The sequence below is a fragment of the Sabethes cyaneus genome, chromosome 3 (assembly GCF_943734655.1).
Source record: "Sabethes cyaneus chromosome 3, idSabCyanKW18_F2, whole genome shotgun sequence".
NCBI lineage: Eukaryota > Metazoa > Arthropoda > Insecta > Diptera > Culicidae > Sabethes > Sabethes cyaneus.
Genome location: NC_071355.1, coordinates 197,151,893 through 197,164,198, shown reverse-complemented (window position 1 = coordinate 197,164,198; position 12,306 = coordinate 197,151,893). Strand labels below are relative to the sequence as shown.

The 12,306-nt window shown below is 43.3% G+C and overlaps 1 protein-coding gene across 1 annotated transcript in view; it reads left to right on the top strand.

Moving 5' to 3' along the window:
• The window catches only part of LOC128740573 (protein spire), a 194,338-nt gene extending 182,271 nt beyond the window's left edge, over nucleotides 1-12,067 (top strand). Inside the window, exons 9-15 of the mRNA XM_053836131.1 lie at nucleotides 2,438-2,712; nucleotides 3,530-3,785; nucleotides 4,014-4,067; nucleotides 10,588-11,144; nucleotides 11,219-11,416; nucleotides 11,485-11,762; nucleotides 11,824-12,067. Of these exons, the coding sequence (XP_053692106.1) occupies nucleotides 2,438-2,712; nucleotides 3,530-3,785; nucleotides 4,014-4,067; nucleotides 10,588-11,144; nucleotides 11,219-11,416; nucleotides 11,485-11,762; nucleotides 11,824-12,067 (1,862 nt within the window). The remainder of the gene's footprint in view (nucleotides 1-2,437; nucleotides 2,713-3,529; nucleotides 3,786-4,013; nucleotides 4,068-10,587; nucleotides 11,145-11,218; nucleotides 11,417-11,484; nucleotides 11,763-11,823) is intronic.
• Nucleotides 12,068-12,306: the final 239 nt, after the last annotated feature.

Here is a 12,306-nt window from a genome sequence, read left to right as displayed (position 1 = left end):
TTAAAAATAGGGTAAAATGAGCAAAATGGGGCACTTGTCGATGTCAAACAGGAAAGCGGCGGGCACCACGCGATTCTCCGGTAAATTTTACATATTAAATTTGTTATATTCTATCAGCCTGCAGGCCGTATCTTAATTGCGTCCGTTTTTCGGCTCATTTTTGCCCATAGTGCGCTACCTGACTAGGTCTACCCGGGACACTGGTGAACGACAGATTTCCAAGTATTTCCTGATTCATTTCTGGAACGCAGTCGATGCATTCGCCACGACTCACATGATACATTTTGACGAATCTGCTTTTGCTCCGTAAACAAAGTTTTCAATGTGTCTCACTTTTTTCGAGTTCGCCAGTGACGGGCGCGAATATTATCTCCTCACACTCTATGTGTAGCAAGAGATGGTCGGGTAGCGGAAAATTTGCTCGAAACCCGCACCCGTACCCGTACCCGCCGGGTTCGAGTCGGGTTCGGGTATTGAAAAAAAAATAATTTGCGGGTTCGGGTCGGGTATGGGTTCTTAATTTTTGTTTTTGAAACCGGGTACGGGTCGGGTCGGGTGTCTCTAATGACCACATTTAACAGTAAAGATGGTCGGGTACCCGGGCTCGTCCCGTACCCAACGGGTTGCGGTCGGGTTCGGGATTCAAAAATAATAAACTTGAGGGTTCGGGTCGGGTACCGGTTTTTAATTTTTTTCTTAATCAGGTACAGGTCGGGTTCGGGTGTTCAAATTTTCATACCCGACCATCTCTGTGTACACATCCAACAAGTACGGGGTCTGCCTCGAATTCGTCGGCCTCTGTCGGGTTCTCTGCAGCATATTGCGTTTGTTCCCTACTACGCGGCCCGCGCACTGTAGCCTGTCCTGTACTGTAGTTTGTGTGTACTCAATATTTTGCATGATTCATGCGCCTTGCCACACGCTTTCTGATATACTAACTAGAAATGGTTGCAACACTTTACGCTCAAAACGCGTAGAGCTCGCAACTCCCTCAACGTCCACGCTGCATGATCGTAGAGTACTACGAAGTTGCAGGCTACGAGACCGCAGCTTGCTACGTAATCTGTAAAAGCCCCGTGATAAACCTAACGTGACAAACAAGTCTAATATCTCAGCCACTATCCTGACGCTTGATTTTAAACCATCAATGGTAGCACGTATGACGTATCAGTTTGAACAGTTTTGTTAAAAAACCATGTTCAAACCTAATCTACCACTGCTCATTTTGTTTAACTAAATCGTACGCCGCCTTAAAATCTATAAACAAATGATAAATCTGCAAGTCGAATTCTCGGAATTTGTCGATGATCTATCGGATAGTGAACATTTGGTCTGTCGTGGAACGTCCCAACGTCGTGGAACGTTCAACGGTCTCAGTCAGATGGTCGGTCGAGTGTGTTTACAATTGCACCACAGCGCAGTTTACAGGGAGCACAAATGATTAGAGCGTTTTCAAACAACAGTACTGTACTAATGACATATCCCGGGAAAAGTTCTTGATACCGCAGAAGGGTATTTGATAATTAGTTTGAAAGATTTAATAGCTAAATGTAAAACTTAACCAAGTCTAGCCTATCACTTTTCTACAACTTTCAATGCCACTACCAATACAATTTGAGCATAATGTGAAGGAGAGTTCGTCTGCGATAATTCGTGGGAATAAATAAAAAGGAACAAAAACATCTAAGATAATCAGTTCTTCCAAGCCAAGCAGCTTGGCATTGAGTTGAACTGTGTGTACAGTTTTTAATTTCAAGACATAATGACAAATTATCTCGCTTTTCGTGTTGGAATAAATAGAAAAAGATACTATAAGAACACTTTACTGCCCATTAATCTTAAATTATAGTAATATGTCATAATGTGCCTGGGTTGTGCAAAATTTACTTTCCTGTGTCGATTGTTGATGGAATTTTAGCTACCTACAGGTTTCAGAGCTAAATTCACGAGTCGTGTGCGCACGCAATAACACCACTGACTGGCTGGCTGCGCCGAGTGCTGCACTATTTAGTGGTTGGTTCCGTTGGTGAATGTGACCGGAATAGGAAAATTAACGTCATTAGTCATTCAGAAAGCACGACTCAGTCTGGCCGGCTTGCGTTCAGCTCATGAACTAGTTCATGGCATTACGAAATACGATACCTAGCGTGCCAGATGAAGTAACAAGTCGGTTGTTTTTTGCCAATTCAAAATACGTTGATATCGCCTGCCATTTGATAGGCGGGAAATTTGAGGAAATGTTCCATTCATCTGGCGGTTTGCTTAGTCAATGTGGTCCCATTTAGACAGTTAGCGCCATGCGCACGTCGAATAAGTTAACCGGCTAAGCGCAGTGCAAATCGTGTATGCTTTTGTGTTGCTTGTATTATATCGCGTTTAAGCGACAACCCAACTAATCGACGCCTAATTTTGTTTCTTTCCTTTCTTCTTTTTGCAGTTTTACCAACCACACAAGTAGATAGCGTAAAGAAATCATGTGATGAAATAGGAAATAGTAGTAGCGGTAGCCATAGTCATAGCACAACAACCGTATCTTCGTCAGCGTCTTCGATGGCGACGGCAGCGAGCTCCTCGGCAGCAGCAAGCCAGCCCGCGGTCAGCAGTTCAAGACCCGCGACGAGAGCTTCCACATCGCTGGCACACTCAACGATGTACTCCAACTCTCCGAGGAACACCCTAAGACTGATTCCAGTAGATTTTTCACTGTTTGAGGTAAGTCCGCTAACGCAGCTAATTTTTATCTAACAAAATTATAAAACTAGAAGCTCTAATTTGCTACGAAGGATTCTTAATTTTACATGGCGTAATATAGCAAAAACTATCAAAGCAGTTTATGCTCGACCTGGCAAATTCAAGGCAATTCGGAGGGTTTTTATATTCTACACTAACCGGATAGTCGACAGCAATCAAAAGCCCCTTCTAAGCCAGGTTGCTACGAAAATTTAACCTACCAGCTATGTGTTTCTGTGGCTAGCATAACCGCACAGTTTGTGGTTATGCTGCTAGTTCTCTCGCCTGTATAGGTACTTGAATGGGCTACAAATTGCGGTCATGCGGTAACATGCATTTTAGCGTCAATTGGTCGTGCGAGTTTTGCGCGCCCTGTTGGTGCTGTTTTGAATTTGATCCAATTAACCGGATCCGACGGAACACAGTGCAATAATGGGCGTAGTCAATTTTTTTTGCCTTCGACCTAAACCTCAGCGCTAATGTGAGAAACGATTTGAAGCCATTTCATGCATTTTGATGGTTAAAATAATATTTATTGAAGCTATTACACCTAAATATTTCACGCTATATTTTTCCACTGAGGGAAGGGGCATGCCCACCATTAATTTTAAATGATAGAAACAGAAAACAGTCATAAAATAGTTTAATTCGATACTGCACAGATTTATTCGCATTTCTTGAATGTTATAAAAAATATATATGTTTTAGCATCGAGCTGTTTAGAAATTGGGATCGAATGGTAGAGTTATGCTGTTAATGCCCGATACCATTATGACCAACACAATTTTCTCGCCGGCAGGATGACGATTTCATAATCGATACAGCTCCAAACGGTGACTTCATCGATGGAAGCGTTGGCAGCAGCGGCACTAGTGCCAACAGCACCCTGCCAAGATCGAATGGCACCACTGGCAACGGGTACGGCAGCCGGTACAGTACGTTGACAGCCGGAAGCAAACGTCATGGCATCACCGGAACCAGTGCAGGATCCGGCGCACATCTCATCAACAACGAGAACAATCAGAACAACATCAATACCGTGCTGAGGCGGACAAGTGAGTGAACTGCAATTTATTTGATCTCTTGTGTTGCCTTGTTGGAATTCTCGCGCATCTCGATCTAGTGACATTGAAGCTCTCATGAGAATTCTCAAGCCAACTTGAGAACAACTTTTCCAAATATGTACTATTTTACTTGCTAATCTTTTTCATTCCTTTTTGACCTGCTTACCTTCTGGAAACAAAACAAAAAAAAACAAACGATTACATATCAACTTGTAACAGAGAATATCATTACACATGACGAGTACCATAGATTCTGTGATAAAGCACTTGAAAGTAAATATTCTAGTATCTATCAAATAACTGGCATGTTGTGTTAAACTTTTGATTGCACCTGAATTTTTATCATGCACGAGTAGTTAGAATTCGAACATTATTTTATTATTACGCACGAGCACTAAAACCTCCACCATGTTGGGTTGCACTATAAATATGAAGTCACCTTCTTATATTAGAGAAATAGTTTGTAAACACCCGTTTTTTGTGTTTGTTACTCAGCCTTTTTTCAAGTTGTTATGTACCTATAATTAAGATGCCCCAAAAAATCGACCTTTCAAAAAAATTTAGGACGAACATTTGTTTTATTAATATACATTTTACTTGTATTTTGCATTTTTTATGTATAAAAATATTTAGCATTGACTGCTGTAGTTGAACCCGGAGAATTTCTCCAAAAGTTAGACACTACACAATTTAAACTGGAAAATTTTGTTAGAGTAAAAAGCATAAGCGTTTTTTATATTTCCACGTGTATCCGGTACACGTTACTGGGTTTTATGCTTATTGTAAGACTGATGTTTCTGTCGTACTTATTATAGCACAGTTTGTTGCTCCGAACACTTGTTTGTACACTTGGCATCAAAAATACATTTTCTCTTGAAATTCTACGCGTTGTTTGATTATACTCATTGGAAAGCACAGTGACGCCATTGTCCTTGTGCCATTCTGTTTGGTCGAACTGAAATACAAATAGCTTGTTTGAATGAGGACAAAACTCTAGTTCAGGAATTTGCCCGAAAACGGCCTTGCAAATGACCTTGCTATACATATGATCCATAACGACGTAATCGTATTTCATCACCAAGTTCTTGAGAGCTACCTTCAGCTGCTGTTTACCTCCAGATTGTGTAAAGCGTAGCGTAGCTTGAGGTGTTCCTCAAGGCAGCAACATGGGACCTCAACTTGGATGTTGCGTTACTGCTCACTATTGGTTGCAAGTTAGAGTACGCTGATAACCTGAATCTGTTTGCCGTGATAGGAAATAAGGATGATTGCTCCCGTTGCAAGATTTTCTCGATTCATTTGCTGGATGGCGCAAATGGTACAAGTTCATTGTGAGTGTTGTCAAATGCGATGTGCTGAGTTTTCATTCGAAGTGGGGTTGCTCTCTATATTGCATACATTAAAATCATTAGTAGAAGAGTATTCTAGCTGGTACTCACGCCTGCTGTGGATATCCGATCTTCCCTAGATCTTGTGATGAGCGTTAGCGCAATAGCCGTTTAGGAACGATTTGTAGACTGCCTTGCTGGTACTACATGAGTGCAGTAACTTCAATCTCATAATTGCCTTTTGTCCTCGAGATTTTCATTTTCATGACAATAACGTCACTTTGAATAAATTCTGTAATTAGAGCAAATTTTATGGCTCCGTCTAATACAATTGCAGTTCTTATATTGGACTGAATAAAAGCTATTATTACTCAATAAGTCATGATTTTTGGAATAATTTCAAGAATTTACGACTTTTGATATTTGAGTAATTTTTCAATACCACTAAAAACTAAGCAGTGAAGTATGGTTTACGTAGATTTACCGTGTTGGTCCGCATGTCTTCAAAAACTCATTGAAGATGTAATTGTCCGTGATTTTTTCAAGCGTCGATAAAAAGACCAAGCTGTAGCTTTGGGCTTTTGATACCTTCGTTTTACTCCAACTCTCCGACACATTAGGCCGTATGAATAAAAGAGTTAGAGCAAACACTCCCATACGATTTAAACGGGAAAAGCAAAGTAAACTGTTTTATTCATACGGCCTATTATGTAACGATCTCTTCTGCTGTTATCCGTCATCTTCGTGTTTATAGGTCATCTTCGAACTTGGAAAGTGTGTGCTTATTACAATTTTTAATGTTTCTCTGATTGTAACAGTGAGACATCCATCTTCTTTTCTCAATTATCTTAGTTTATTGCTGTACCGCCGCTACTCGCATAATAGTATCATTTTCTATGGGGTTTTCTCCAAGTTAGCTTCGAGGTACGATGCTTGTCTGACAAGCCAGTCGCCGTATACTCAAATGTCTGCCAGGCAATGCTGCTAGATAGAGTTAGTAGGATTGTTGCAAAAGCCCCCTAACTGTCCTGTACTCTAACAGCCGACTGCGAAGTCTGTCGATAAAGAAGGGTCAGGTCTTAGAAACACGTTTAAGCCCAAGACTTTGCTTTTGGGACTGTTATGCCTGTAGCAGCAGTATAGTCCTTGCACAACATTTTCTGCAGTCGTACAATTTCAGGAAGGGGTTTGTTTTTCGGACCTTAAGCGCATGTGATTCTTATGTCGATCGTTGCCGCTTGTTCTGTTCTTGTTTTGCTGGTCGACAGGAAGAAGGGTTAGTTCCATACCTCTTCGCTTCTGAATTCTATACAGAGATACAGCCTATTCCGCTATTTTTGCGAACTGGAAAGGCACTTGACGGTATCATAAGATGCCTTCGTGCCGTATTCGTCGTTGGCCGCATTACTGGATCATACGGCTCTGTGCTATTCCACTTCGCACACTCAGAATCACCGAAGAGGCTGAAGGTTCTCAGAGAGTTCTCATCTACAGAGACTATAGATTACAGAGGCGCCGAGACACTCAAAATCGGCTAAATTTTGAACGAAAGCGGAGAGTTACCTTTATTTATAATGGTACTCTCCGTTTTGTTTCAAAATTTAGCGGGTTTTAAGTGTCTCGACGCCTCTGTAATCTATAGTCCGTGTAGGTTCATCGTACAGTGAATCGAACGCTATGAAGTCCTTCATTTAAAACTCCTCTATAGTTCAAACGAATGGCTCTTGGAAAACAACCACGATTCTTCGAACGTACCCGAAGGTAACACGAAGTTTGGTTCGTGGCTCGTAATTAGACGAACTGTCTAGTTAGCGAATAAACGGACCGTGAATCACGAGCCGCTCGTTTGAATTGGTTCGCAGCGCAAAATGAACTGTTCGGAGCAGTGACGTAGCCAGGATTTTCGTTTGGGGGGGCCCAAGCCATCTTTTTATTAGAGAAGTTTTAAACTTAAGAGTTCCACTCGTCTCTGGAGGGAGGCCAAGTTATTATGCAGAAAACCATTTGTTTAAGAAATACATTTAATGCTTGTGTTACAGAATGTTCTTTCGAATTAATTAATTTATTTATTTAACTAAGTATTCATGTAACACAAGTAAGTTTCTAATAGTCTTCAAAAGTTTGCGTACAATATGATTTCTGCTAATTAGTTTGTTGTTGAGAAACATGTTTTACAGGTTTTTTAAAGACTGCATAGCTTCTAGTACTCTCGCGTCGAGCCTACTTTTCCCTCCGCAAGACGCTTCGATCAAGGAGCATACGCCGCACAAAGCTGACGATGTACAAAGCGCTAATCAGACCGGTAGTCCTATTCTTTAGCTGACGAATTGCTCGCCGGATCTCTTCGAGATCGGGAGCCGGCACGCTGCTGTCGTTTGTAGGCACTCCGAGGCTAACTTCAGTTGCGTCTCCAATTGCTATATCGCCGTTGAGGTGCTCATCGATATACTGCTTCCATCTATCGACCACCTCGCGCTCGTTTGTGATTAGATCCTCTCCCTCGCCCTACACATGTCAGGTTTAGGTGTGTAGCCCTTACCTAGGACAGGACATGACACGTTGTATTGCAAAGGAGCCAATTTGCTGTCAAAAAAGAGCCAGCTTCCTGATTGACTGATTTCATGCGTGCAACTGTAGAAACAAAAATTCACAAGGGAAGCGCAAAAGTGTTGCTGGAAACCACAGCAAACACTGAAACCATCAAATTTTTAACGTTACTAGAATTTTAACAGTTTGTTTATCGTGGCGTGTTAGCATAAAACAAACTAAACTCAAGTGAAAGTGTAATTCGGCCAAATTGAATTTATTTTTGTGTAATTATTGATTAACTAGGACAAGTGGCTTCTATCACAAACTGCAGCTGCATTCTTGGAAACACTTTTCGTTGCCGTAGTAAATTTTGAAAGGGAATCGCCAAAACAATAAACAAGAATAATAAGAAGTCACATGTCATATCCTGTCCTAGGCTCTTACGAGTTTGGTTCATCTTCTCGTAAAACATGCGCGTGTCATTAGCCCAGAATAGTTGTTCCAGCTCCTCCCGATCTCTATCCTCCTTCTGGCGCTTTTTCCTCTTCAGTATCATGGTCAACTCATTCCGCGCTCGTCGATACTTGGCCAAATTCTCTCTCGTGAATATAATTAGACAGTTTTTCCGAGCTCCTTTTCTTCGTCTCTATCGTTTGTTGGCATTCCCCGTCAAACCAATCATTTCGTGCACTCGAGGTTTCCACTCCTAGCTCCAAGGTTGCAGCCTCGTTGACGGCCGAGCGTATCTTATTCCATTTCCATCCGTTTTCGAAGAGTCGAAGAAGGCAGAGCTCCAACCAGTACGCTCGCGTAGTTTTCGGCAACTGGCGGGTAGTTTAGCTGTCGAACGTTTAACCGAGGAGGGCGACTTTGTCGCGAGGTATAAACCGTCGAGTTTTAAGCGCACTTGCACTGCTACTAGGTAATGGTCCGAGTCGATGAGGAGTTGGTGATGTTCGAGAAAACTCCGGTCCTCGATGAGAATATGGTCGATTTGGTTCGATGTTCGTTGGGCAGGTAATCTCCGGTCAGGTGATGTTCGTTGGTCAGTCGATCACCGGTCTATACACCGGCCAAGGCCTTCAGCTCATGAGATAATACAATGGAATAAATTTTCCTTTCATGTCAGGTTTATTAGACTATCTATAAAAATGCTTTGACTCATTAATGGAAGGCCTTACGGCTGTTGGTCGGAACCATAGCCATGACCGAAGAAAAGATGGAGGTCGGAACGTTCTTTAGCTCTTTCGTCACGTTGGTGTTCAGCTGCTTCTCTATTTTGGCCACCAAATTAGTCGAGTTCACCGTCTGAGGTTCGCTTAAAAATTTTCTATTGGTCGCAGCTAGGAGACGTTGAAAGGCTTGGAGATCTTCGGTACAACAGTTCTCTTCAGCCGATCCATCTCCTCCAGTAATCTCTTGGTATAATGGGCCGAGGCCAGATCTGACCAAAAAACCTCATCCTCCTGTGGGAGATAAGAATATTAATAATAATTAATGATGAATAAACATCATGAACATAAAAAATAATAAAGCGATTCACATCGGTCTGCTCTGACAACACTGTCAATGCAACGTAATATAGTCCAATATGGCAACGGCGCGTCAGCTGCCGAGCGGACGTCATCCATATGAATGCTCATTCTTGTGACGAACTTTGGAGAGGCAACAACTGGAGGATCATTCCACCTTGGACCATGGAGCAGCAGTGGCTGAAAGGAGAATCGGTGGCTAAACCGATAGCTGGGCAGGTGGACGCCTTTCGGACTGAAAGGTACTGCCGCAGCAATTGGAGCGGAGATCCACCAGTAGCAGAAAGGACAACCGGTAGCAATACCGACGGGTTCGAAAGCGCCGCAGTAAAAGGTGGTTGATACCCACCAGCGGCGCGGACCCTTCCGCTTACTGGTTAGTAGCAGCAAGAGCACGGGCGGATGAACGCAAGCCAGTCGCTTCGGTTCACGACACCTCCTTCCTCCTTCGCGTGTTATTTCTTGATGAAGGCGGTAACTTCCGACAGGCACTTCGTACTGTATCCTCCATTCGCCGCAAAAACAACGGCTTAGACATTTTCTTCTTGATGATCGTTAGCCACAGCAGATCTATTCGGGAACTTGTTGTGGGAGATATATATGACATCGTTGCTTACCTCCTTAGCAGGGGACGTAAAGAATCTGTTCCCCCTGCCAGTCGTTCCGATCCATCGTCAAGTAGGTCCCGTCGACCATTATGACCACATCGCGTCGTCATGCATCACCGGGATGCCCTCAGCCGCTCCTTCTGGATGGTTGCCTGATTCTCAGACTCCACCCGGTTCGACTGATGGTTCCACATAGAAATGTTATTTTGGTCAGGTAGGTACTTCTTCGCCGTTTGGTCGGATACTCCAAATTCCCAGTCGCGATCTATGTAACTAGCAAATATTTAGTTGACATTGATACCGTCGAACCGCGGTCTTCCCAACTATATTGCGACGAAACCGAACCAAAAAGTTTTCATCCATAGTTCCACCATAGTCTTAAATATACCCTATGAAAATATGAGGCTTCGGCTGGTCTTTTATAAATGCGTTTTTTTTTCACGGAATTACGGTTGGTGCCGTGAACCCAAGGCACGGTCAAAGTCGTGACAGGTAAACATTTTAAAATTGGCAGTTTCTGAAGTTGCAGCTGATGTCTAAAGTCTCAATGAGATCCAGTAGAATAGCGAACACATATTTGATCACAATGTTATTTCCAATCTTTGACAAACGTGACTCCCAAAGCATTTAGTCAGTGTGGACATAATTTGAATAATTATTACATTATCTGCTTTTCCACTTGTTTGGCATTCGGTATTGCACCCAATTTAACTATGTTTGACCTTTGACTTGTTTACGATTTCGTCTAATTCTAATATTAAATTTCTACGAATTCTCCCCGTTTGCATTTCCGAAGCGTATGATTTGGCGACGCAGTGCGAATCGCGCCGTGCTTCCATGCGACGGCATACCATCATCGGTTGTAATCAAAACTACAAATTGGACCCGATGAGTAGTCAATCGGTACCACCATCCCGACCTGCATCCCGACAGTCCGATCATGGACCAAATCAATCACAGACCCAATCGCAGCAGCAGCAGCAGCAGCAACAACAATCGCACTTATCACGACCGACCGCCAACGGCGGCAGTCGGCTCGCGGGCGACCTGGTCAGTAGCAGCAACATCTCCTCGCTGGACACCTGGACGAAAAGTTCACTGGACGAACACACGTGGAAGGATACCTTTAACCTGAACGACCGGCTTTCGTTAACGCTGGAGGAAATCGTACACATTCGTTCGGTAATGACCAAAGCCGAACTCGAGGGACTGCCGGTCGATGTGCACATCAAGGAGGACGTCGAAAAGCGCAAGGTTTGTTTCCTGTGTCTGCGCACGCGGTTTACCATATTTGCGCGGGGAATCCTCTGCAAGCTCTGCCAGCGGACAGTTTGTAACAAATGCAATCAGAAGGTAATGTGCATTGTCTTTTTTTTTTTTTTTATTCCCAAACTAAGTTGTAATCATGTTTCTTTCTGGTATTTTAGATGCGAATACCTACGGAACATTTTCGGAACGTACCTGTGGTTTTGCTTTCGCCTTCGTTGATGAGCAGTCCTTGCACCTCAAACACACCATCACCGAGTCACCATGCCCATGGTGGTTCGGGTCCACACAGTATGGTTGACGAATCCTTCCCGCGGTCGCTGATGGAGCGACTTTTGCGGCCCGAGTTAGACCGAAAGGTATAGAAGTACAGCAGTCAGCTGTCGATCCACATATTCTAATTAGGTTTTTCTTCGTTACATTACAGACTCGTAACACAGTAGGTAGCGCTCCATCATCACCAAAGAATCAGCGTTCGACTTCCAGCACGCCCGGCTCTAGCCTGCAGGGAGAACCCCTATCTCTTCCCAGTACTGCGAACACAAACGGTGCCAAAGATAGTACAACAACCAGCGGTAATCACTTGGGTGGAGGCGCAGCAAACCAGAAAAGTTCGATTATGTCCCGCAGTATGGAAGGACCGCACAGTTTACCCCCGCAGAGCCCTGCTCGGCCGCATTCCAACAATAGCACCTTGGATCGAAGGTATTGCAATCAGAATATTTTAGCATCCGAGCTAAGCACCCTCAATCTAACATGCCAATAGTACTTCCAGGAATCGTTTTACCAAAGCGTTCACGCTCTCTGCTGCGGCAGCAGGAGCAGGCGGTCCGAACTCCGCCCTTGATCCCCAGAAGGAGCGACTGACCGGCGAGCTGATGGCCGTGTGCAACGACTGTCGCAGCCTGGTACTGGAGATCATCCGATCATCTCGACAAACGCGATCTTCTGCCCAGAATCAAGCGCTGCGCAACCTAACGCTGGACCTGTCACCCGTCTACAAACGCTAAACAAATAGCATAGTATCTGTGTCTGTTTAATTTAGTTTCTTGGTGTACAACTTTGAGTGCAAGTTGTTTCTGGTTATCATCGCCCCCGTTTTGGGCAATTTTTCGATGAGTGCTATATCTCATGTATCAATCAGTTTCCATTTTTTTCTTGAGAAAAATCAAATTTGAAGCCTAAAATCCAAACATTACTAACCTAAGCGCGAATGAATTCTATTTAATTTATTTATTAATTAATTTAT